The sequence below is a fragment of the Chinchilla lanigera genome, unplaced genomic scaffold (genome assembly GCF_000276665.1).
Source record: "Chinchilla lanigera isolate Chin_1 unplaced genomic scaffold, ChiLan1.0 scaffold00043, whole genome shotgun sequence".
Taxonomy (NCBI): domain Eukaryota; kingdom Metazoa; phylum Chordata; class Mammalia; order Rodentia; family Chinchillidae; genus Chinchilla; species Chinchilla lanigera.
The window spans coordinates 12,043,499-12,070,391 of NW_004955444.1; the positions used below are offsets into that span (position 1 = coordinate 12,043,499).

Below are 26,893 nucleotides of genomic sequence, written 5' to 3' on the forward strand. Positions count from 1 at the left end.
AAAGTGTAATGGTAAAAGAAAACCTACAGTGAAGGAGGATAATACAAGTTTAAGGAAAGGTGTATTTGAGGGCCTAGAGCTTAGAAATACAAAGTAAATTCTGCCTAAATGAGAGTTGAAAAGATTTTTGGAGCTGTCAGAGAACCTTGTGGTAGTTTAAGATAGAGTGAGAGGGGGTTGGGGATGTAGCTCAGTGGCACAGTGCCTTGCTTGGCAAGCTTAAGGTCCCGCGTTGAATTCCTGGTACCAAAAGTCTCAAGATAGAGTGAGAGAACCTATGTTACATTGATCTTAATTCTTAGCTAAATAAACATTGGAGGTCTTTTGTAAAGAGGGTCTGCCTTAGTTATTTTTCTCGTTGCTGGGGCAAAATACCTAACACCCAAAGTTAAAGGAGAAAAGGTGGTTTTTTTTTAGCTCACAGTTTGTAGACGGTTCAGTTCATAATCACCTGGCTTTCTCCACCTCACAGTGGAGAAACAGTTCATAGTGGACAGAAGGTAGCAAACCAAGCAAGGGTCAACCACAGCTCTTTCTATCCTTGTGTCTTATCCAGGTTACTTAGGGAGGGTAGCACTCACACCTTTAATCCTAGAACACTTGATCCTAGCATTGTACCATGAATCAAACCTAGCATCACACATTCTGTATCCAGCCACCTCTGAAAAAGCCTCACCGTGAGGCTTTGATGGGACATTTAGACACAAGCTACCATAACAGACTTGTAGAAAGAGATATACTTGGATGCAGAGAAAAAAAGAGAATAAATGCCTTGAGGACTGTTAGGAATTTAGTTTCTGATAATTATTAGTCAGTTTTTTGTGATTCTAGAGTTTTTTGCGATATAGAATCATTTGTTGTATGCATAGTATGTACGTATAATAAAAACTACCATAGCATCATGCATATCAAACATTAGAATATTACAGCTCTAAAAGTTTTTCTGAGAAAGTAGCTGTTTCATTTTGTGTGATCCCATTTCCCAAATGTATTTTATTACTGAATAACTTTTTCATGTAATATTTGTTAATTGCAAAACATGCTTTGGTATTATCTAGCTTACTCTTGCAGGGTGTTCTAATTTGAAGAGCAGAAAGCAGCTTCAGAATAGAGGAGCCAGAAGCTGCTACTCCTTTCACATTACTTGAGTCCCTTCAGACTTGGGGAGATGTTAATCAGTTAATAACAAAATTAGTAATAGCAGCCACTTATTGAGTACCACTTGTGTTATGTGTTATGTGTTTGTATTTTGGTGATTCCTCCTAGACTTTATTTTCTGTGTTGCTGATGAAGAAATGCAGGCAAAGAAAGAGAAAATAACTTACCCAGTTAAATGATAGAGACATGGTTGAAATAAATAAATATATATATATGTGTGTATATATATATCTTTCTTTCATATTCCAAGGTCTGTGCTCGTAGCACAGATTATTTCCCACATGCCTGCTTCTAGTTTCTTTTACTGGTTTCATGCAAGGAATAGCTTCCTACCAGATAGCTACTTAATTGTGGCCATAGACATGTATATATTGTTTTTTAAAGTAGTAAATGCGTGACACCTTGAGTAGTTATGGAACTTGGTATTATTTGTTATCTGTGTGTCTTCTGTGAATGAAAGTCATCCAGTGATACAGGCCATCATTTCACAAGCTATGTTCCAAACAACATATGTTACTAGAGATATTAATAGATATTCTTTAAAAAAAAAAGAGTGGAGAAACTCATGTTAAAATAAATTTTGAAAATACTGTAGATTGTATATTCCCTTTGGAGTGCTCAGTGCATATTACCAACTTAAAGGCTATAATAAAGAAACCTGTTTCCCACCATATCTCAAACTTATTTGACAATGAGATATTTTTCAAGAAGTTCTTTGAGCGTCTCAAGGCATTGATTCATCAGAACTCATTTTAATTAAGTGCTAATATAGACTAAAAAGTCAGCTGTTTTTGTATGTCTTGGACAGCCTTTCATCAGCTGAGTGTGTTTCATTACCAGAGCAACTTAAGGATCATATTCAAAAGCTTGCCAAATGCTTATTGACTCAGTAGTAAATAAGCTAACCTTTTAGTCTTGCCAGCACATATTTTACTTCACTTTGCTTTTCTGCCACTTTCATTTTAAATATGTTACGCTTTTTAAACACAGTTTGATTAAGTTACATATATTTGCATGTTTTTTATTTTTACTATTTTAGACATGGGAGAAGGCACTACTATAAATGCAAGTACAGATGGCAACATTGGAACTATAGAGGATGGTAGTGACAGTGAAAATATTCAAGCAAATGGAATTCCAGGAACACCAATTTCTGTTGCATATACACCATCCTTACCTGATGACAGGTTATCTGTTTCTTCCAATGATACTCAGGTATAAGTGGGCTTAAGTGGGTGGGGACAGATGTCTGTCAACATCTTTTAGTAAATCCAGTTGATGATATTGCTGATTTCAGTTTGTGGAAGTGAAGAACTTTTTTCCCCTTTTTCTCTGATATAAATTAGTGCAGTTTATTCCCTTCATATATTGATAGCTGTGTTTCCAATTCTAATGTGTGTCTCATCTATGTTCACATCCTCCTCACCTACCCCCTTGGAGATGACATTTTCAAACAACAGTCTTACCACATATTACAGGATAATGATAGTGTAAGATAAGAAACAACTTTTCGAAATTTAGGGGACTTTATCTTACCTTTTGTAGACAAAGAAATCAGTACTGTGGTAGTCACAGGAGTTCTCCATTCTTCCTTTACTTTGTGTTCTTACCTATATCTTTTTAGATAAGGTCTGCTAAAAGGCCTTTGGGTAGGTATTTTGTTAGGGCGTGGTTTATGCTAGTTTTTTTTTGTCACTAATAGTGTGAGATAGGTAAAATTTTTAGAGTTTATTTGGTGAAGAAGGATTATTTTAAAAGAAGGCATTTTAAAGGTATTTTTGTTACTGGGTATGAGAATGGCATATAACATTTAAGAAAACCAGTGTGACAGATTTGTCATTCCATTCCTGTTCCAATAGGTGGGGTGGGGAATATTCCACCATTAGTGAACTGAATAGAATAAATTAGAAGGTTGACATTATTTTACCCTGGAAAATACATTTATTTTCATGGTATATTGACTTGTCTAGGAATCTGGAAATTCTTCAGGACCTTCACCTGGTGCTAAGTTTTCCCACATTTTACAAAAGGATGCCTTTCTAGTATTCAGGTCATTGTGTAAACTGTCAATGAAACCACTGTCAGATGGACCACCAGATCCAAAGTAAGTCATTAGCTGTTTTGCTAACAAGTAGAGGTTTTTCAGCTTGAAACTTACTGTTAACAGTGTATCGATTTTCTTTGGCTATTCTTGTGCCATAGTACTTGAAAATCTGTAGGACAGATATTTTATAAAAATACTTATTTCTGGACATGGTAGCATACACCTGTAATTTAAGCACCCAGAGAGGCTGAAGTAGAAGGATCACACGTTTGAGTCACACCTGGATGGCTTATTGAGACCAACCCAATTTCAAAGTAAAAAACTAAAAACGGATGAGAATGTAGCTCAGTGGTAGTGTCCCTGAGTTCAATCCACCAGTATTGCAAGAAGAAAAAGGCACTATTGTTCTCTCCTGCCATGATGGCTTCCTATTGCCATGTATAGTACATTCAGAATTAGATGACGCATGATTATGAACAAACCATGTAACTTCTCAGAATAGACCTCATAAAGCAACCTAACATTTATGAAAAAAAAATTGTATTGAAAAACAGTTCCAAAACTATGGGAGTAAGTAACTTACACTATTTCCCAGTTTGACAAGACAGCGTGATAAATCGTGCCTGGTACATAATAAGTGCTCCATAAATATTACTGAGTGAATAAATAAGTGTAAATTTTTATTTCCATACTGTAAGTAACTTCAGAGTCAATGTATTCCCTTTCCAGTTCATGCTAGACTTCTAAAAACTATAAGCCAAAATGGAATAAAGCATAAAGGAAATCAATCTTAAAAGTCATAATGAAAGACAATATAATATACATGCATTAGGGTCTGACAGAATGCCCAAGGAAACTCCTTTCTCTGTAAAGAGATAGGTGTCATTTGTCTAATTCCCATCAGATACCACATGTGATGAAAAAAATGCAATGAATGTTTAAATTTTTAGAATTATTACAGTAGAGACACATTACCATTAATCCCCCTCAAAATGGTCCCCTTTACTTCAGACACACTTAGCTTATCATTCTTTCCACTTTCTGAAACAATTCTAGAATTTCACTTTAGTTGTGCTGTCGTGGCTGTCTTGATGTCCTGAATCATGTCAAAATATTTACCATTCATGTGATTTTGATTTTGAGTAAAAGCCAGAAGATTCACAGTGGCAGACCTGTGTAAATAAGGTGGATGAGAACACACGTTAATGTTTTTTACAAGCCTAGATTTTCATTGGCATGCAGTTGGCAGCAGCATTCACTGTGTTTTTTATCACATCTCATAAAAGCACTTGGAAAAGAAGACTTCCAGAACTGCTTCAGAAAGTGACAAGAAGGATGGTATGGCGTAATAGTGAGGGAGAGTATTTTGAAGGGAACTAATGACAACATGTGTTTCACTGTAATAAATTTTTTTATTTAGACACACCATATTTTTTGATCAGCCCTTGTACTTTAGTTTAAACCCTGAAAAAGTGACATTTCTATGAGTCATAAAAAGATACTTTTCGAGTGTAACTCATTACTGCCCACAGTTGAACTCTTGAATTTTAAGAGTGGCCTGCCTTTCTGTTGTTGCAGCAGAATGTAGTACAACAAGACAGCGTTAGGAGAACTTTCTGGAGAAAGAATGCTTAGAGAGAGAGTAACTTTATCAAAATGATACTGTAAAAAAAAAAGAAAGAAAAGGATATTGAGATGGGGGAGATGAAAGCAACACTATTTCACTTGGTTTTTTTTTTTTTTTTTTTTTTTTAAACTACTTCAGCTTTTAAAAATTACAGTGCTAACAAGACCTGATGGTATATTCCTGAATCCCAGCACTCTGGGAGACTGAGGCAGGAGGATCATGGATCATAAGTCTGAGCCCAATTCAGGAATATCATGATTTTGGTGAGACTCTCTGGTTCAAAATAAAAAGAGAACAAACGGCTGAAGCTGTTAAATCAAATATTAGGGAATTTTGTTTGAAGGCCCTCTTACCAGTCAGGGTTATTGACCTCTTTCAGCTTTTCCAGTGTTTTAGGAGCTACTCTTCTCCCAAAAGAAAAAATACCTTTTCTTTCTTGAATAGTTTTTTTGGTCAAATTCAGTGATCTTTTACAGTTACATGATTTTCTTTTTGTCTTTGCTTTTCTTTATGTTTTACGATTTTGCTAAGATCATGATCCAGGAACCATTCTTTAGATTTCAACCATAATTTGAAACTATCCCCATGAAAAACTGCAGACATGAATTTCCAGCCTTGTCTATTAAAAGTGTAATTTATTTCCAGCACTTGGGAGGCTGAGGCAATAGAATGGCTGCTAGTTCAGGGCCAGCCTGGGCTACATAATGAGGTCAAGGCCAGCTTGAATTCATACATGGTGAGACCCTCTCTCAAAAAACAAAATAAATGAATTAAGATAGTCATTTCGACTATAGTCTTAATGACTTAAGATAGTCATTTGACCATTTCTTCCTTCCTTAGTACTTTGTACATAGTAGGTACTTAACAAATGACTGAACACAAGAATAAATCATTCAGTGTTGGGGAGCACATAATGTGTTCAAAACATTTTGTTAGGTGCTGGTGATACAAAGACAATGTAAACAAAAACTCAGAAGTTAGAGAATGGCAAGCTGCAGTATTTAATTACTGTAGGAATTGAGCCCTGAAATCTGATACATCTGAGTTAGACTTGTAAGTACTAGTTGTGTGTAAGAAGCCTTGGAATATTAGAACAGGAAGACTAAATTTGACTCACTATATTTTCTGATAGCTATTAAAAGTCTTACATCTCAGTATTTCTAACTTTGTTCACTAAAGCATTTTTTTTTTTTACTGATTTGCTACTCATATTCTTAGATTCAAAGTAATAGCCATCTTGGAAACATGACTGTGTAATAAAGAGCTATGATTAGCTCCAGATTTGTTTCAAAGATAGTATGTTTTCTTTTTTGTGATACCAATTTACATGAAATGAAGTATCCCTTGCTAGATTTACTTAGATCCTAGAATTACTTGATAATTATAGCGAAAAAAATTTTAAGTTGGAAACGTAAAGCAATTGAATTTCCTATACTGTGTAAATGTGACTAAGTGCAGTATTTGGAATAAAGTTTAAAAAAAAACCAAAAACTAAAGTATTTAAGTGTGGCTTGAATTTGAATCTCCTTGTTCTGTTGACCTTTTTTAATAGGATAAAAATATTAGTAAATCTAAAAATTAAAATTTTCATTATAATACAAAGTATGACAGTATACTGATCAGAAAACTACATTAATATATTAAGCTAAACGTTTGTCAGCTTGTCATTACAATAATACATGGCTGAACTATTCAGAAATAAATTGTTTAAATACTCTAAAAGCCTGTCTTTATTTCAAAAGAAAAAAAACCGTAGTCACTGAAAAAGTAAGCTTGAAATATTGCTATAGTTTGATAACACATTCAAGTTTTCATTGGGGTTTAGAATTTTTGAATAGGAAAATAGGAAAACATATATTGAAACTATTACACACTAAAGATATCACTTAATTTAAGAAGGTTTGTGGTGATTTCTAATGAGATATATAATTTTGATGTTTAGATATATAATGTTATATCCACTGGAAAAGTAAGTTGACATTAAGTATTCATGAATTTTTTTCCCATTTGAAAAGTGTGTGAAGTTCTGTGACAGAAAGGAAGCACCACCCACTGTTAGTGGCTGACCTCTTTTTTTTTTTAGTGTTGTTGAGTTTTTTTGTTCCTCTCCATTTAAAAAGTTTGTTAAATGTGGTACCAGGATAAATCTGTTATTGCCATAATGCTAAACTTGTCCATATACCTTGCCTTCTTTTTCACATTTTAGGTCTCATGAATTACGATCCAAGATTCTTTCATTGCAGTTACTTCTATCCATTCTCCAGAATGCAGGACCTGTTTTCAGAACAAATGAGATGTTTATTAACGCTATTAAGCAGTATCTATGTGTTGCACTCTCAAAAAATGGAGTCTCGTCTGTTCCAGAAGTTTTTGAGCTTTCTCTTTCTATATTTCTTACTTTGTTGTCAAACTTCAAGACGCATCTGAAGATGCAAATTGAGGTATGTCCTATAGGCATTAAAGTTTGGGATACTGTTGGATATTTCATAAGAAGTCAGTTATCATTAACATGCTAGAAAGCTTTCCACAATGTGAACTACTGTTTGTGCATTCTCATGTACTTCTTTTTTTAATTCATCCATTCAGCTGCCGTGTGTCTGTGAAGTACTAAGCCTCAGATAAGCGCTGGGGATGCAAAATGAAGACACTGTTCCTACCTGCAAGGAACTACACTAATTGAATTAGTAGCTGTAGTCCTCTTGAATTAATTTCATTTTCACAATAGCTTTGCCATTGTATACAGTATATGGTTTATAGTCATGAATTTGGCAATCTTTTAAAGAAAGTTTCAAGTATATGCAAGTCTACATGGGTTTAAATCATTTAAATATTAAGCACTTGAAAAGAGAGTATCATTTTGGGGGTTATATTTAGAATAATTGAAAAAGTTAATTTTTGTTTTGTACCTTTTTTCTAACATTATTTCTATATTTATCCTTAAAGTTTTCTCCCACAGCTTTGGAAATAAAATAGGAGTCATGTGGTTCTAAAATATTTTCAGAGATTTAGCAAAACTAAACTGGAGAGTCTTCCATCCATGTCTGCAAGTACTGCATAGGTGTTACCAGTGCCTGGTCTTTTGTTTTCATCGTCAGATAATTAAGTACTTTAAAGTAGTATTTTATGATTTGCTGATTTAGTGGATGCTTTTTTCAACTCATTATTAAAATATTTTTGCCTGAGAAATTATGTATTTTAGAAATACCCATTTTTGTCAGTTTTTACCTTCATTTATGTTTAATATACTGTATATGTAGGTTGCATTTTCATTTTTAACTTCATATTTTCCTAATGCAAGATGAATAATACATTAGCTCAAGAGAAAGAATAAATTATTTTCCCAGAATTTTTGATGATCAAAATAATCATCCTTTCTTATTAATGGTCTGTAATATCTTTCAAAATGGCTTACAACATTTTTCTGGGAATAAACCAGTAAAAAGTTTTAAAACTTGGGCCATGTTTTTGAACAAGAAACAACTTCTGGTATTTATATGTTGTCAAGATTTAGAAGTTTGCTGTATATGTCTTGTGAACATAGTACTAAGCATTTAGGAAGAGGTGCTACATTTACATTGTTTTTCCTGTTGTCTTTAGGAACTACAAATAAAAGAGACTTTAAAATAAACCTTAAGAAGTTTTCTATAAACCCAGAAGCCTTTCATCTGATGATGAGGCAATTTAAACTGACAAATTATTTTTATGGTACCTAGTTCCATAAGAATTTGCAACACAGCCTACCCAAGTAATTACTATGGGAGTCTTAGCGTTCAAAAATCTGTTAAGTGACTGGCTACACAAAGGCCTTCAACATTTTAGAACCCCTGTGTTTAGGCATGGTATATTACAATGATAGATGTTCACTTAGTACTATATGATAACCATAGATAGTAGCCAAAGGGGTTTTTTTTCCTGTCTCTCCAGATTTTTAAAAATTTATTCTGTAAATGAGAGTCAGGCGCATGGTGGCACACACCTATAATCGTGGCTATTCAGGAGGCTGAGGCAGGAGGATTACAAGTTTGAGGCCACCTTGGCCAGCTTAGGAAGACTGCCTTGAAGTATTTAAAAAAAAAAAAAAAGGAATGGGGATGTAGCTCAGTGATAGAGCACTTGCCTAGCATGGGTGAGTTTCTGGGTTCAATCCATAATTCCCCCCACAACGCACATAAACACAAAGCAAGAAGAGAATTCTGAATGTGACTCATGGCACCATCAGGGTCTCTAACCTTTTCATGGTGCACATAGGAAGAAATACTGTTAGTAAACAGTTTCATTTATTAAGTAGTTAGGATTAAACAACTTAATATTTGTCTTAGGCTAGTGTCCATTCTTAAAATAGTACCTATAAATGAAAAGAAAAGTGTTTTCATTTTATTCTTAGCCATAATTCATTACTGCTGGGTTGCTGTTCCTCTTGGACACTGTACAACTTAGAGCTTTGCATCAGATTGGACAGTACTTCCTGCACTGCTATTCTTCATTATTTTTTATGTATACTTCCTTTTATCATAGCAATGTAACAGCACCCAGGTATGTAAAGATAATGATGTCACTGAAAGGATGGTAGTATAATCTCATTAGAACTGTGAATATTTTTTGAGACATCCAGCAGATGTATTTCCTGCTGAATTTTTCCTCAAGAACTTTCATGGTACTCTTGTGAGTTTGCTGCTGTGCTCTGGGTTGACTTGATGTATTGTTTGGGAAATGTGACCATATGGCCATAAATATTTAATGAATGCCTACTTATGCGCCATGCAATGCAGACACAGTTCGAGGAAGAAAAGCCTGGTCCCTGAGCCAGAAGTGGTGGCATATGTCACTTGGCAACTGAGGCCAGAGAATCGTGAGTTTGAAGCCAGCCTGGGCTGTATAGTGAGTCCTAGACCAGCCTGGACCACATATTGAGATCCTGTTGCAAAACGCCAAAAAAAAAAATGGGAAGACAGACCTGATCCCCATCCTCTTAGAGCTTGAGGTACATAGTCAGTGGTGGTAAACCTCTTAGAGCTTTCCATGATACAAAGAGGCACATTAAGTAAGTAAATACAAATGGATTGAGTTTCGTGAAAGAAAAGCACATTGCAAGGAGATGCCAGTCATCTTAAAAACGTTACTGTTTCTGTATTCATAATACATATGTTCCATAAATGATAGTATATTGTTTTGTTATTTAGTTATCCCTTCTTAGGTCACACTTTTCCAAAATAAATTTCAATCTGAAAATTGTAAGCTGTTAAATTGAATTTTACTCTACTAGGTTAACTCTTTTATGCTTGATACTTTTTCGTAAAAAGAAAAGTGAAAAACAGCTTGTATATAGCTTTCAGGCAGTAAAGATCTTCCCTTTTGTAAGTAGTAACAACATATAAGAAATAGATCACTATTGTTTAGTGTATCAGTTACATTAAAATCTAGGAGTTAGGGTTGCCCTGAACTCTAGAATGTCTGAAGAATATAACTGTTGAACCAAGAATAGTTTATGCTCTTTGAAGAGAATGAAACTGAAGCATGAGTTATATGTCATCCAAGCAATTATTGCCCTGAGGAGATCCAGGACTTTGCATATTTTATTTGTAGCAGCTGTGTGATGCCAAACAAAACACAGCAAGGTAAAGCACAGGACTGATACTACAAGGGCAAGGTTAAGTCACCCACTCAAGTTATTTCAGTCCTGAGATTTTGCAGATAGAACTCAAATAGAGATGAACTCCAGAGGAGCCTGGGTGTTTATCTCTGTTCTACAGCTTTGGGATATTTAAAAACTAACCATGCATCTGAATTTTAAGCAGTGTTTTAAAGAGCAATTTCCCTGTCACAGGTGTTCTTCAAAGAAATTTTCCTATATATTTTGGAAACTTCTACTAGCTCTTTTGATCACAAATGGATGGTTATTCAGACACTAACAAGGATTTGTGCAGGTATTTAGAATTGTCCTCTTTTTAATCTCTTATTATGAGTTATTTAAAAGCCTAAATGCATTTGTGTATTGGATACATTTTGTTAAAATTAATATATTGTTACAGATGCTCAGAGTGTAGTGGATATTTATGTAAACTATGACTGTGATTTAAATGCAGCAAATATATTTGAAAGATTAGTAAATGATCTATCAAAAATTGCTCAAGGAAGGGGCAGTCAAGAACTCGGTATGAGTAATATTCAGGTAAGAACTTTAAAATTTTTCAGATTTAAACTACCAAGGAACAGGCATGCATTTTCCTTAAAAGATCTTTTTGTTTTTATTCTATTTCTGAACTACAGGAATTGAGTCTGAGGAAGAAAGGTTTAGAATGCTTAGTGTCAATTTTGAAGTGTATGGTTGAGTGGAGTAAGGATCAATATGTGAATCCCAACTCTCAAACTACTCTTGGTAAGGTAACATTTTGAATTATAATTCTTAAAATTCTTCATCATTTTAAGAAAAATAGTCTTTTGGGAGCTAGTTGCAAATGACATTAGTTTCATGACATGTTTATTCATTTAACTGTTAAAAGTATTCTTTATGATTCAGATACTGTAACTAGTTTTAAAATGATTCCCAATTAGGGCCAGGGATGTTTTAGCTCAGCAGTGCCTCCCCTGCCAAGCAAGCACAAGGCCCTGAGTTTGGTCCTGGTTACCCACTCCAGAAAAAGTCCCTACTGCCCCAAAAAAGCACCTTAAGAAAATTATTCCCAATTTAGGCTTTGGTTTTGTTTTTGAGGTGGCATTTCATTATGTTGCTCAGGCTGGCCTCAAATTCACTGTCCTTCTGCCTCCCAAGTAATTAGGATTATAGGTATGTGCTACCATTTTCACCTGAAATTGGTTGAATTTTCAAATTTAATTATACTAGCAGTATAGCCTATGTCTTTTAAGATGGTTAAGTTGTTTATCTGTTTGATGTTTACTGTCGGAGAAAAACTCTAAGTTTCAGGGCTATTCTGGTGTTGTAACTAAGGGTCCTATGAGGGAGAACTATTCCTCATGAAGCATGAGCAAAACTCCAGTGGTTACAAAGCACTGTAACTGAAAAAAGAAATCATAGTAAGTGCAAACTATGCACTGTTTTTGTATCAAAGGGTGTTTAAGACCACACTTTTAATATTACATGGTTTCAGTATCGAAGTATGTTGTTTATTGTAGCACCTCATACTTTATTTGCTTTAAATAGTTATCTAAACATTGACATACCTTGTAGCAAGACAAAAATACGTTTTTCTTTTTACATTTCTTGCTTTAACAGAACATAGTAGTGTCCCCCTTTACCTGTGGTTTTGTTTTAACCTTTACTTACCTACCATTTTGGTCACCTCCAGTCAACTGTAATCAAAACTGTTAATGGAAAATCCTAGAAATAATTCATAAATTTTAAATTGCCCACTGATTTACTTGTGTGATAAAGTCTCACAACATCCCTCTCCATCTTGCCTGGGATATGAATTAGCCCTTTTTCCAGTGTATCCATGCTGAATATGCTACCTAGCCATTACTCACTTAGAAACCTTAGTTGTCAGGTAAACGGTCATGGAATTGAAATGTTTGTATTCAAGAACAAATATTTTACTTAATGATGGCCCCAAAGCATAAGAGCAGTGTTACTGGCAAGTGGGATATGCTGAAGAGAAGCCATAAAGTACTTTAAGTGAAAAAGTGAAAGAAAATGTCGATAAGGAAAGAAAAGTTATCATATGCTGAGGTTGCTTTGGTTAATAAATACTGTTTTTGATCTCTTACTGTCCCTAATTTACAAATTAAATGTTATCAGAGTTATATATGTATAGGAGCAAACATAATATATATATTGAAGTCAGTACTATTAAAGGTTTTAGGCATCCATTAGGGGTCTTAGAATGTATCTCCTGTGGATAAGGAGGGGACTATTGTAATATACTGTACCAATTTTTCTTCTTACAGGTCAGGAGAAACCCTCAGACCAAGAGATGAGTGAAATCAAACACCCTGAGACAATAAACAGATATGGAAGTTTAAACTCCCTGGAGTCAACATCATCATCAGGAATAGGCAGCTACAGTACACAGATGTCTGGCACTGATAATCCAGAACAATTTGAAGTCCTAAAGCAACAGAAAGAAATAATAGAACAAGGGATAGATTTGTAAGTGTCAGAAGAAACATTACTATTTCTCTGCCAGAATTGTGCCAGCTTTGCCCAGGTGTCTTTTTATCTCTTAATTATTTTCTTATTACTACCTTTCAATAAGTAAAATGGGAGGTAGTTCTCTTGGAGCCAGGAATTCTAAGGCCTCCATGTTCAGCAGCCTTTCTTCATTGCAGTTTAGCCCAAACACTATTTTAAGGCCTAGCCCCCATATATTATGTGCTGTTGATGAACATCATCTGCATGGCTTTGTGTTGTTTATTTAACTCATGTATTAAATTTTCCATTATGTTTCCTAATCAGATGACAGTGCAAAAAGTTTAAAATACGAAAATTTTAAGCATTGCTCCTTTTTAGGTTTTGCTTCCTCCAGTTCAGGTAAAATATACTACTACTGTTAGTGATTTAGTGATACTTTCTTGTTACTGATTTCATTTTTGTGTATTCATAAGCTAATCATTTCCTTTCCAACCTGGTTACTGTGCCAAAACCTGATCTTTTCTTTTCTGCTAAGTTTTGTGATGCAGTCTGGTTCCTGGACTGTTTCTTGTGTGAATGCCACCATGCCACCGTACCACTTTCCTTCCTCGTATTGCCCTCTCTACTTTCAAAGAGATGCACTAAAGAAGAATGAAATTGTTGGCCTTATATCACAAATCTAGCAACTGTAAACTATTAAAAATCCCCTAGTATGTTTACTTGGTTTGCAGCTTATGCTTTGCGGCATTTCTTTCTGATACTTTAGCCTTGCCTTTTGCTTAATGTCCAGCTATCTTTTGCAGTGTTCATATGAAAAAAGTAGGGGAAATACAAGGTCTTGGGGATTTGGAACTCTGTGCCAAGCACCACGAAGACTCTGATTCCCATATTCAAGTTTATATACAGTATAATCTTTTTATAGCCAAAATATTTTTTTAAAAATAGTACTGTCTAATGTCTATAATAGCATTTTGTAGAAAGTACTGCCAAGGTATGTAAACTGTAACTGGAGGAGTGAGAGGGAATAGTCACAGGGCTTTAATGTAGAGTCTTTGTACCTTTCAGTCCTCTTAAGCTACTGGACTTGATTTTGTCTTCATGTAGCCATTAAGAAGAACATGGAATTGTGTTCCAGTATACCCTCCACAGGTGTTCCTTTCATAACACCACCGTATCCTGTTTTCCTCCTATCTTCCTGACCGTGTCATCTAAGCCTTGTTATGGGCTGGTATTTCCCTGCATACATCTTAGCATCGCCAGGGTTTTGTCCTTAGCCCTTTTCTTTTCTCACTTTGTATCTTTTCCTAGTGATCATGTGTTTTCCTGGCATCACCTATTTATGTACTAATATCTCACAACTCCCAGGTATTATTTTTAACATAAACACCACTACTGAGATCCAGATTCATCTCTACTTGTCCTTGGAATCGCCACTGGATATTGCAGTTTCTCACCCTCAATTGGTCTATAACAGAATGCATTAGTCTCTGTTTAACCCCTCAGTACTCCTACCAGAAACCAAAGACAAACAGAAAATCCGCTTGTTTCTGAGATTAGTATTTAGGCTAATGATCCCAGCATGCTTCTAAATTTATAAGTTAGAGTCCTGAAAGTTAGCTTAAATTTGCCTCTCACTTTTGGATTGAATTTGTCATTATGTTCTGTTGATTTTACTTCCTGAATATCTTGGTAATTCATTCTATTTTGTCCATCTTCTACAGGGTATTCCTACAAGTCAGACCATCACTACTTTTTGCCTTGACTAGTATAACTTTTAGTTGACATATTTTCTTTGATCTTGTTCATTCTCCAGGCTTTTTTTCCCATTTAATTAGAATAATTTCTCTTGAGTGAGTTTGTTTTATTTGCTCCTTATCTTGCTCTTAGAGAACAAAGCCAAGGTTTCTTGTGATAGCAGATAGTACCATAGGGTTTGGAAGTGCTGTCTTCTAAGCCTCATTCCTCACTTCAGTTTCACCTCATTCGTGTAACATTGTAGAACTGTTTATTATTATATCACGCTATTTTATGGTTTTGTGTAGTAGTATGGCTTCCTCTCCATCTAGAATGTCTTGTCTGTCTGCCTTGCTTTGCTTTGCTTTGCTTTGCTTTCTTTTCACTATACATTATATTTCATTTTACATTATAAAAAATGTAATCATTCAGTTTCAGAATCACCTTACCCAAAAATATATCACAAGCATCTCAGTTATTACTTACCTCTTTTGCTGTGTCGTGTTTGTACTTTTTGAATAGATGTGTTTGTTGCATTTTAAAAATTATATTTTCTTCCATTAGAGTTAAGAGTTTGTAGAAACTGGGACTTGTATTTACCTCAGTGAAAATGTTTGGTTTCGGTTAACCCAGGAGAATCTTTAGGACAGAACAGGGAAGAACCGTCTAGACAAAGAATGACATGTGCCACAGAACCAGAGGAGAGGGAGGACGTTTAAAGACTCTTGTTAAGCAGGACAGGGCGAGGTGGAGGGGAAGTGGCAGAAGGTGATGAGAACCTTGAGTTTGAGGTAGATTACAGAGGCTTTATTCTTCATGTAAGAGAAGTGTCTTGCTCCTCTTGACACAGGCATGATGTTGAAGGTTTTAAGCACATGTATAACATCATCAGATTTCTATTTTGGACTTTACCAGTGGCCTGAAACATATATTAGAATGTGAACAAAACAGAGAATAAGCTATTTAAAAACTCCTAGCAATAGTACAGTGGCAGATAATAAGAAACCAAAGTACACAAGCCAAGCCAGGTGCACAGTTGTAATACCAGCACTCGGGAGGCTGAGGCAGGAGGATAGTTGCGAGTTCAAGACCAGCCTGGGCTACAGAGTGAGCTCAAGGCCAGCCTGAACTGTGTAGTGAGACCTGTCTCAAAAAGAGAAAAAAAAAAAAGTATGATAGAAGTAGGAAGTTAATGATTTGTAAACAATAAATGACATTTGATTTGGCTCTTTAAGCATGAGGGACAGTTCCTTCGTTAATGGAACAGTAAAAGGCATGCAGAGAAATGGTCTCTACCAACAGCATTATGTTTAGGGAATGACATAGTGTGGGAGCAGAGGAAGGGAGGGGAGATGAGATGAGCTTGAGTTGTATTGAGAAAGGCCATGTGCCAGTCTTAATCACTTTAGACTAATAAGCCAAGGTTACTTGAGGACGAAGGATAATATATATTCAAAGTATAAGATACTTAGTATCCACATCCTTACTCAAAGTTTGTTTGCTATGTGGCATTATTTCTAATTGTCCAGCTGATCACTATTCATATGGATCAAAAATAGACCATACTGCCAAAAAAGTGTGAAGTGATCCATATCAGCAGTAAAGAAGGCCTTCCATTTGAGACTCTTTTCTAAGAAGAAAACTTGATACAGTACATTTTTGTGCGTTGTGTATTAATTACATTAACCATGCTCCTGTTTTCTGAGTGCTATTAGAGAATTAATTTACTATAGTTAAAGACTTTTTTTTCAAGGATCCAAATAGTTTGCTTTTTTAAATGTTCCTATTTACCTAGATTTAATAAGAAACCAAAGAGAGGAATACAGTACCTCCAAGAACAAGGGATGCTTGGCACCACACCTGAAGATATCGCCCAGTTCTTACATCAAGAGGAAAGATTAGACTCTGTAAGAATATCATTTACTTGGGGAAATGGATATTATCAAAATATAGTCTATGCATGGAAAATACCACATCAAAACCCAGTATTTTGTAAAATTAATAGATAGTAAAAGTTATTTTAAAACAATACCATTTATTTCATTCTTTTTTTGTAAAATTCCTTTTTAGGTAAATAAAGCATAAAATCCTTTCCTAAAAACGTAATAAACAATAGCCTAGATTACATATATAATGTATATTTATGTAAATGTATAAATTTTGTTTTTAAATTTTCTAAAGTCAGAATGTTTTGATTTTTTTACAGTAAACATATTTAGTACAAGTAACTTCCTATTGGAAATTGTTAGCCTTGTAGTCAGAAACCTGTGGCTCTTACAGATTTTTCTGCTTTTTAAATGGCTACGTGGCAAATACAACACCAGAATGCCAATTTCTGTCTCTTGGTTTTACTTTAGACTCAAGTGGGTGAGTTCCTGGGCGATAATGATAAATTTAACAAAGAAGTCATGTATGCATATGTGGACCAACATGACTTTTCAGGAAAGGACTTCGTTTCAGCCCTTCGCATGTTTCTGGAAGGATTTCGTCTTCCAGGAGAAGCTCAAAAAATTGATCGATTAATGGAAAAATTTGCTGCAAGATACCTAGAATGCAATCAAGGGTAACACTCAAATGATCTTCTGGTTTTTTTTTTAACATTTATTGTTAGTGCCTAGTAATTTTACACAATACCAAGTTTCAGATGATTCTTTATTGTCAGCTATATCTGTAACACTGCTAGGAAGCATAAGAGTTTTAAAAATATCAGGACATAATCCCTTTCCCACAGAAAATTTACATTGTGTAGTGTTTGGAAGTGACATGACAATTCCATAAAAAATTTTAAAATGAGATAGAATCTTAGTCCTGAGATAAGTGAATAAAGAAAATACAGGATATATGCACTGTGGAATATTATTCAATACAGAGAACAACAAATTTGTGTTATTTGCAGGGAAATGAATATAATTGGAAATCATCATATTAAGCAAAATAAGCCAAACTTAGAAAGTTAAATACCAGTTTCTCACATATGTGGAATCAAAAGATTCTTAAATTACAAATTACATGAAAGTAGAAGAGAGACAATTGAAAAAAAAATCAGGGGAGAGGAAGGAGGGAGAAAAGGGATGATGAGAATGAAAATGATCAAAGTGTATAATATGTATCTATGAATATGTTAAAGAGAAGTGTAGTATTTTGTATAATAGGCACTAATATAGAAATGCGTTAAAATTTTAGAACACTTAATTAAATGAAACTTTGTGTAAAACCATGAAAGTTTATAACATAATGCATTAATTTTTTCAGACAAACTCTTTTTGCCAGTGCAGATACTGCTTATGTTTTGGCTTATTCAATTATTATGTTGACCACAGACCTTCACAGTCCACAGGTATTGTTTCTTGTGTATCTCATTTAAGTAGTAGAAATGAAAGATGTTCTTTTGAGTTCAGTTAAGTACTAGATGAAAATTTTATTGTATGTAACTAAAACAATTACCAAATTGGTATAGAGCTAGTGTACATCTTATAAAAGTAATTTCTTGTAGTAATTCATTAAAAGTATCTATAATAGTTGTATTTCTTAGTCTCGATTGAAAATTGTACATTTTAATGTAAAATGATATTGACAGCTCTTTTGTATTATACTTGTCATAACATGGAAAAACCCTATTTATAAACCATCTTATTTTGTTTGTTTTTTTAATGTTTCAAATTTGAACAATAGAGGGAAAAGTATGGTACCCATCATCCAACCTTTACAGTTGCCAGTTTATGGCCCATCTTGTTTTATCTACATCCCTTCCCTCCTCCCAGATAATTTTGAAGAAAATCCCACATACCATAAGTAATTTCATCTAAATGTTTTAGTACATATCTCTAGAAGAGAAATACTCAGTTTACACATAACTGCAATACAGTACTATCACAATTTTAAAAAATTAAAAATTTACAGTTTGAGATTAAACTTTATAGTATAAGATTATTTTGGTGTATATTTTGAGATGTTTCATGCAAGGTTGATATAAAAAGTATGTGCTAACATAAAGAGAAAGGATTAGGTATAAACTCATTCCTGTTTTAAACACCAGAGTTGAACAACTGTGAATGTACCCCAGATATAGATGCTTTATCATTATTTTCTTTAATATATTGTAGGTATTATAGTCAAAACTAGGGTTTTTATTATCTAGCATGATTATTTTTTCCCCATGGTTTCGTAAGGCAGTTTATAGATAATTATTTATTTAGATATCTTCATTTCAAACATTTTAGTCTGATTTTTTTTTTTAATCCAAGTCATAGAATTTCTAATATAGACTGACATACTTTTATTTTTCAAAGGCTGTGCTTTCAAAGACATTTCTTTTTATATGCAAATAAACACCATCTTGTATAGCTCTGCCATATGTTCACGTACATATATGCATACTTGTGTCATTTTGAAGAAATATATAGTTTTGTAATTACACGAATTGTTAAAACATTTTAGAACATATACCAGTTAGACAGCTTTATCTAGAAACCAGTGTCTTGCCTTCAGGTCAGCAGTTTCTGTTCACAAAACATGTGCCTGGGGCCAGTCTGGCAGTAGCAGCTGGTTGTTGTCAGACTGTGTGTTGTCAGACTTGGTATCATCTGCTGATGTGCAAGCTGCAGTGGTAAAATGAGTTGTTAGAAAGTTGAACTCATAATCTTGGTCCTAGATGATTTATAACTAAAGACCATTAAGCTGTAACACATGACATCACTTATAATGAATATAGATAATTTTAAAGGAATTTCTTAAAACTAATTTTTGTCATTCTTAATTCTTAAAGAAATAAATTCAGTGGATTTTAACACATCATTTATGTTCTATAAATATTAATGCTTAAGTTACCTTTTCTATATAATACAAGTCAATGAATTTTTAAAAAATTTGAGGTGTTTTTAGAGCACTTTTGTGTGTTTACATTAATTTTCATCAGTAGTAACAGCCAGTGTTACCTGATTTGAACACTAAACACAGCCTAATTTAAGCATATGTGAATAAAATTAAAGAGTAGAGTATTTCATAAAAGATATCAAAAGAAGAAAAGTAAATTACGTTTTTCTGTGCTCCTGAAATCCCACCGTGGCAAAAGTATGCAGTGTACTTAATTTTGTGTACATGAAAGCAATGTGTTTTCTACTCTACCTTTTATGAGCCCATACCTAGATGCATAAATAATTAGTACTTCAGATTTTCTGTCAAGACCTCGCTCCTTTCTGATTCACATGAAGCTAGACCATGTGATCGTACTCAGTATTTCCAGGTGATTTTCATTTTCTTTGCCTCTTACTGGCAGTACTTACGTAGTCTTTTAATAGGCATCTATCAAAACCTTAGATAAAATGGCTTGTTTACTTTATATTTTTATAGTAACGTGATTCAAGATGAGTTTATAAAGTTGTAATATTCTAGAGCTTTAGTCCTTTAAATTTAAAGTTTCATTTGAAAAGTTTCATGGTAATATTTTTACATATTTGTAGGAAAAGAACTCCTACTACCCTTTCTGACACATTAGAAGGATTCTGCTTGCATAGTAATATGAACTTAAATAAGTATATCCCAGTTATATCCTCTGAACATTCTGGTTCCTCTAAAATTATTTTTTGCAAGCTTCTGGTGATTTACTTGAATATTGTTAGGTATTTGAGTGCACATTGTACTAGTGCACAGTCTCTAAAGTAACTAAATTTTTTATGGCAGATGGTAGGAATACATTTAATTAAATAAATATCTTTTCAGAGACATAGGTCTTCTGGGTTTTGTCTATGTGAATTTGTAGGGATATGAGCATTTTGCTGTACTAATTCATAAGTTCAGTGAATGAGCCACCATGTTACAAATTATATATTTGTATTACACAGCTTTACTAAGTAGAACATTCCTATTAAGACAAGATAAAATATTTCAAGAATATTTTGCCCAGGTCATTTAGTACCATTCAGTTGCCTTGATGACTCAGAGAAACTGTTAGTTGATTTTTTTTTTTTTTTCCAGTACTAGGAATTGAACTCATGACCTTGTGCCTACCAGACAGGCCCTGTGCTTGTGAACTACCTATATCTCCCCCCCCTTTAACAGATTTTAAATAATTTTAGCTATTGTTATTTTTCCATCCACTGTTTAGAAAATCAACTTTTAATTTATTAGCAACATGTTTACAGTGTTCTGAAGTAAGACTTGAATGTTTTTAATTGTATGTTTTCAATAATTATTTTGACTCCTTAAAGAGATGCTAAAACTCCTAAATCTTGAGTAAAACAAATATCTGTTCTCCATTCTTATTGCAAATTATCATGTCCACTTCAGAGCAAGGTAAATTAGTATTTGGCAGAATAGTTTTTTTTTTTTTTACATTACTTCCCTTTTCCATGACTTCATTTGTCATTTTTATGTATATTTTGTTGAATGTTTTCTACTTCCACTCCTCAGAGTATTTATAAAACCTCTTAAATAAGTATTGAAATTCTTAAAATGAGTGAAATTTTGTGTTAATTTTTAGGAATTATAACAATTTTTTATATCTAGGTTAAAAACAAAATGACAAAGGAACAATACATTAAAATGAATAGAGGTATCAACGACAGTAAAGATCTCCCTGAAGAGTATCTGTCAGCTATCTATAATGAAATAGCTGGTAAAAAGATATCAATGAAAGAAACGAAAGAACTAACAATCCCCACAAAATCAAGTAAACAAAGTAAGTATACAAATCAGTTGAATGATGATTGTTAAAGGAGAAAACATGGGTTCTTAAAAGTCTTACTTTATTTAAAATAAGTAATCCCATATAAGTTTGAGTTAGAATCATGTTGTGTTAAGTAGTATAATGCAGAATTTGGTGATGTGATTGTTTTTACCACATCCCCTGAAAGATAACACATGATTAATGGAAACACTAATTTGTATATGGTAATGTGCATTTAGTCTACTCTCTGTGTTCCTTCATTTAGTAGTTGACCTCAGCTAAGTTTTGGAAGCCAATGAGATTGTTTGTACATTCTCACTAGTTAAGCTTCAGCTCTATTTTTCTGCCTCCTCATCCTCTACAAGCAACATAGTTCTTAATTCTTTTTGTCTGTCATTACACATAAATAGAAGCGGAAATGGAGGTGACATGAGAGGTAGAAAAGGTTAGGATCATTGGAGTTCAAATTGACTAGTTCAGACAGATTGCAAATTATGACACTATTAAGTCCTAGCTATAGCTGACAGTAGGAACCAACTGTGAGTCCAGCCCTGTGCTAGACACTATAGCTAAACACAGGTAGATGCTGGTGATTAGAGATATAAACCTGGCTATAGGCCAGTCCTGATCCCTTGAGGGAAAGAATGTCTTTTGGAATGCTATATGGAATTACGTTCTAGGGAACTTTTAGTAAATTTTCTCTCACCTTATTTTTTAAATATTTACTTGTTTGTGGTTTGTTTGTTTCTTTGGCTTTTTGAGAATGTTTTTTGCTATGTAGTTCAGACTCCTTGACTCACTATGGAGCCCAGGCTGACCTCTAACTCTCAGTGATCCTGCTGCCTCACAAGAGCCAGAGTTACAGGCATGCGCCACTGCACCCAGCTTATTTTGTTTTGTTTTTGAGACAGGGTCTTGTTATGTATGTAGTTCAGGCTGTTCTTGAATTCACTATGTAGTCCAGGCTGGCCTCAAACTCCACAGTGATCTTGCTGCTTCAGCTTCTCAAGTGTTGAAATTACAAGTGTGCACCGCCATACTTCATATTAAAAATAAAGTCCAGAAAGATTAGGAAAGAGAATCCGATTGTATGAGCTGACTCTAGTATAAAAATTGTTTTAATCTCTATCCAAAACTCAGAGATTAAGTGGCAAAGTCAAATTTTAAGCAGTTTATCCTTGGCTCTTCGTCCAGTCCAGTATCAATCAGCAGTTTATTTGGTAGTGTTATTTTTGTATCTATTTATTAAGTATATTAAAGGAGCCTTCATTTTTATATGTAAGTAGATGCTCATTGTCTGATTTAATCTTCATTCTCTTGCCTATAACGTCCTTATATCTCTCTTTCTTGGACTTCTTTTGTATGTGGTAGTCGGAAATCAACCAGAATCAAATATGGGAAGGAGATAGTGGTGTGCCAGAAAAACTAAAATTACCCAGTAGTATTAGGGTCGGAGTTTTCTTATTAACTCAGGGGTATTATTCAAGCATGTGTGATACATAGATGTCACTGCTCTTACCTCTCTTCTGCTATTTTCCTAGTCCATGTTTGGATTGTTTCCCTAACACTTCCATTGTTACAGTTGTTCCTGCTCTCTTCCTGTCATAGATTTTTCACATATTCCTGACTACTGGTTCCGAATGTTTTGAACTTTAAAAGTCGCTACTTTAAAGTGAGTGGTTCTGTTGGCATTTTGTACATGCACAGAGTTGTTCAGCTACTACCTGTCTTTGGGTCCAAAACTTTTTGTTACCCTCAGATAAACCTCTGAACCCATTAAGCACTGGCTTACCACTTCATTCCCTTTCTCTCTGCACTCTGGCAAACACCAGTCTGCTCTTTATTTCTGTGGATTTGACTGTTCTGGGTCTTCCATGTGTGGGAATCATACAATATGTGACCTTCTGTGTCGGGCTTAAGACTTTCTAATTAATGTTAATTAATGATGTTTGATAGTAAAACATTGAAATGTTTCTAAATATGTTTCTAAACGTGTTATATTTTGAATCTAAATTATGTTAACATTTGAATAATGTTCTATTGTTTTAGGTGTAGCCAGTGAAAAACAAAGAAGACTTCTGTATAATTTAGAAATGGAACAGATGGCCAAGACAGCCAAAGCACTCATGGAGGCTGTGAGCCATGTTCAGGCACCTTTTACAAGTGCTACACACTTGGAGCATGTGAGACCTATGTTCAAGGTTAGAATTACTAATAACTGTTGGTTGCAGTGTACATTTACACATAATTTTAATCAGTGTCTTTTTGAGTTAAGGAAGTACAGTGATAATAATAGCACATTCAGCATGGAAGCTAGAGCTTTGTTATTTAGGGCACAGTAGCCAGAAGCATCTCTTTAATAAAAAAAATGAGAAGGCAGATGCACAATAAGTAATTAATAGGATTATAATCTTGAGAATTAGGAATAGAAAGGTTTTAGAGAATGATCATTAATCCTTGACTTATTTTTCTCCACATGACTTATACCTAAACCTTCGGTGTTAGTTCAGATCTCAAAGTGATCCTGAAGCACTTGCAGTCTCAGTGCTTCCATTTCCAGGATTCTGAGTATGCTGAAGCTGAGGAAGTAGGATAAGGAACTCAAGAGAATGCTGTGTTTGTAGGTTGGTTTAGTAAGAATTATAATTAGTGGCTCTTTGAAATTTTATTTTGTTTCTTTCTTCATTTTCCTAATCTTTTCTACCCTTTCTTCCACAATGAGTAATCAGTGGATCATAGGGTTATAGAGAAGTAGAGAGCAGTATAGTCAAGTTTGAAGGGAAATTAGGTGAATACATGCTAGTTCATGAAACAGAGTGGTAAGATTGTAGAGAGTGAGATCATAATTTCGTTTCTCATTCTGTCTACACAACGTATGGGTAGCAAAGATGACCATAATTTCTGTGCTTCCTTTCAACTGTAAAAGTTTACAATTCTGTTCCTAATTCCAGATCTGTATTTCAGATTTTCTAAAAATTTGATGAAGAATTAAGAGATAAGAAATTGCTCAAAAGGAAGGAACAACTGTGATGAGGGAAAGGAGAAAAGAGAAGGAAGGGGGAAAAAAATATGTATATACAAGAATAGCTGGGATAATTGTACTATGGATGTCTGTTGGTTTGTTGAAAGGAGCACTTAATGCTTAAATTTTTAAAATTTTTTTATTTAATTTTTTGGGAGCCAATTTTGCATGCGTATATCTGGTAATCTGAACAACTCATCTGAAAACAACAATATACAATGTAACAGTCATTATTGAATTCCTGCCATCTTGTTTAGTGAAGCTCTGTATCATTTGTAATGTTTTGTTTTATTATTTTTTATTCTCTTTAATTGTTTGATCAGTTCTGCATTCTTATATCTGGTAATCTGAGCAACTTCATTGAAAGCAACAATAAGTAATTTAACAACCATTGTTAATTTCCTGTCATCTTATTTTGAAATTCTGTATCGTTTTAGTTGTTTTTGTGTTTTATTTTTGTCTTCGTTATTTTGTTATTGTTTTTTTTTTCTCTTTAAAATAAAAAATAAAAAATGTGAGGAAGCGAGGAAGACAGTGCTAAAAGAAATAATGGCATGTAACTGGCCTTGTCCTTTGGAATAATACAGAAAATGATGTTGAATATAAAAGATATTAGTAGAAGTAGTAGTACTAGTAGTAATAGTATACTGAAGATTAAACCTGGGGACTTGTACATTCTAGGCAAGTACTTTACCACTGAGTTTTGCACTTAGCTCTTTTTCAATTTTATTTTAGGACAGGGTCTCATCCAGTGAACTATGGATCTTTCTGCCTCAGCCTCCAGAGTAGCAGATTATGAAATCTTATAAAGCTGCTTTTGTTTTAAATGATCTCATATCTTTATTTTGCTTTTCTTTTTAAGTAAGTTTTTTTTCGGGGGGGTTGTCAGAAAACAATAAGAACCTACTATAATTTCACTACACAGAAAAATTATATTTCTCTATACTTACTACTTATTTTATCTTAAACAGTTGTGATCATACCCTGTATAGAATTTTACATCTTGCTGTTTCTTGTGTATTTCTCCATTTCATTAAAAATTCTCCATGCTTCAGCTTTCATGATTCAGTCTCTTACTAACTATAGCTTATTTAAATATCCTGTATGCTAAAACTAAAAATCTTTCCCCTTCATGCCATTTCTACTGCCACTATCCTCCAAGCATCATTTCTTTCCCTGATTACTGTCACATTATCCTAATTGCCATCCTCATGTCTATTTTATGCTTCTTTTATTCATTTATAGAGGTAAGAGTGGACTTTTAAAAATATAAAATGAGATGCTGTCTTCTTCCTTTATGCCTTTTAGTAATGCCATGAAGCTTAACACAGCCCAGGTTCTGTGGAACTTCTGTGACGTAGCTCTCCCTGCCCCTCCAAATGTCGTTACTGGAATCTGTCTTACTACACTATAGTCACACTGACACTCTTTTCAGTTTCTAGACTGTCTCACCTTCTTCCTCTAGGGGCATTCTTAGAATGCCGTTTCCCTTTTTTTTTTTGTTTTTTTGAGGCAGGGTTTCGCTGTGCATTTCAGGCTTGCCTTGAGCTCTCTTCATAGCTCAGGCTGGTCTCGAACTCACAATGATCCTCCTGCCTCAACCTCCCAAGTGCTGGGATTACAAGCATGTGCTATCACATCCCAGCCTCAGTATGCCCTTTCTCCGGAATGTTCTTTTCTTCTTTACCCAAGTAGTTTACAGTGTAAATGTCACCTTTTTAGAGTTCTGCCCTGACCCCTCTAATATTATAAATTAATTTCCTTTTCCTGAAATGTTATCCTTTCCCTTTATTATTTTAATAAGTTTGTTTCATTTTATTTATATAAATATATGGCATATATATTAATATAAAGTATGTCTCATATATATTATGTATATGAGGTAAGGGACTATATATCTCTTCAGTTTCTCAGTTCTTGCATTGTCCTATCTTGTGATAATTGCTCAATAAATAAGCATTGACTAGGAAGAAAGTTTAAATGATAAATTTCTAGAAGGAAATTTATAATAGGAAATACAAAATTTTTAAGAATGTTTTTATGTATTACCAGATTGTGTATCACAAAGCTTTTATACAGTTATGAATGGACAGTTTCACTGTCTCTAGAATATTATTTAGGTGTAATTTGATAAAAGAAATCATTGTCTTTGATACTTAATAAAGTTAAACAATTTTCCTCACTGCCTTAAAAACTATCTGTATTTCTTCTTATATAAAATATGACAGATTTTCAAGTTAAAATGTTGTTGTAATAGAATATATAATTTATTATAAATTTTGTAGTTTATAGGTACTGCGCTTGATATACCTCTCACAGCATCTTAGAGGTGTTTTTTTTTTTTTCTTTTTTTTTTTGAGACAGGGATTCATTATGTAGTTCAGGCTGGCTTTGAATTCACTTTGTAACCCAAGCTGGCCTTGAACTCGCAGCTATCCTTCTGCCTCAGCCTCGCAAATGCTGGGATTACAGGCATGTGCCCTTAGTTTTATAGGTGAAGAAAAATGAGGTATGAATTAAGTGGCAAAACAAGGGCTAATAAGAACCTAGGTACTATT

The 26,893-nt window shown here is 34.1% G+C and overlaps 1 protein-coding gene across 1 annotated transcript in view; it reads left to right on the forward strand.

The window, feature by feature from the left end:
• The window catches only part of Arfgef1 (ADP-ribosylation factor guanine nucleotide-exchange factor 1 (brefeldin A-inhibited)), a gene marked incomplete at its 5' end in the record, with an annotated part of 123,578 nt that overhangs the window by 56,904 nt on the left and 39,781 nt on the right, over nucleotides 1-26,893 (forward strand). The window contains 12 exon segments of the mRNA XM_005392122.2: nucleotides 2,198-2,373; nucleotides 3,129-3,262; nucleotides 7,036-7,270; nucleotides 10,654-10,753; nucleotides 10,859-10,998; nucleotides 11,097-11,205; nucleotides 12,732-12,933; nucleotides 16,445-16,556; nucleotides 17,007-17,212; nucleotides 17,902-17,986; nucleotides 21,154-21,325; nucleotides 23,363-23,514. Of these exon segments, the coding sequence (XP_005392179.1) occupies nucleotides 2,198-2,373; nucleotides 3,129-3,262; nucleotides 7,036-7,270; nucleotides 10,654-10,753; nucleotides 10,859-10,998; nucleotides 11,097-11,205; nucleotides 12,732-12,933; nucleotides 16,445-16,556; nucleotides 17,007-17,212; nucleotides 17,902-17,986; nucleotides 21,154-21,325; nucleotides 23,363-23,514 (1,823 nt within the window).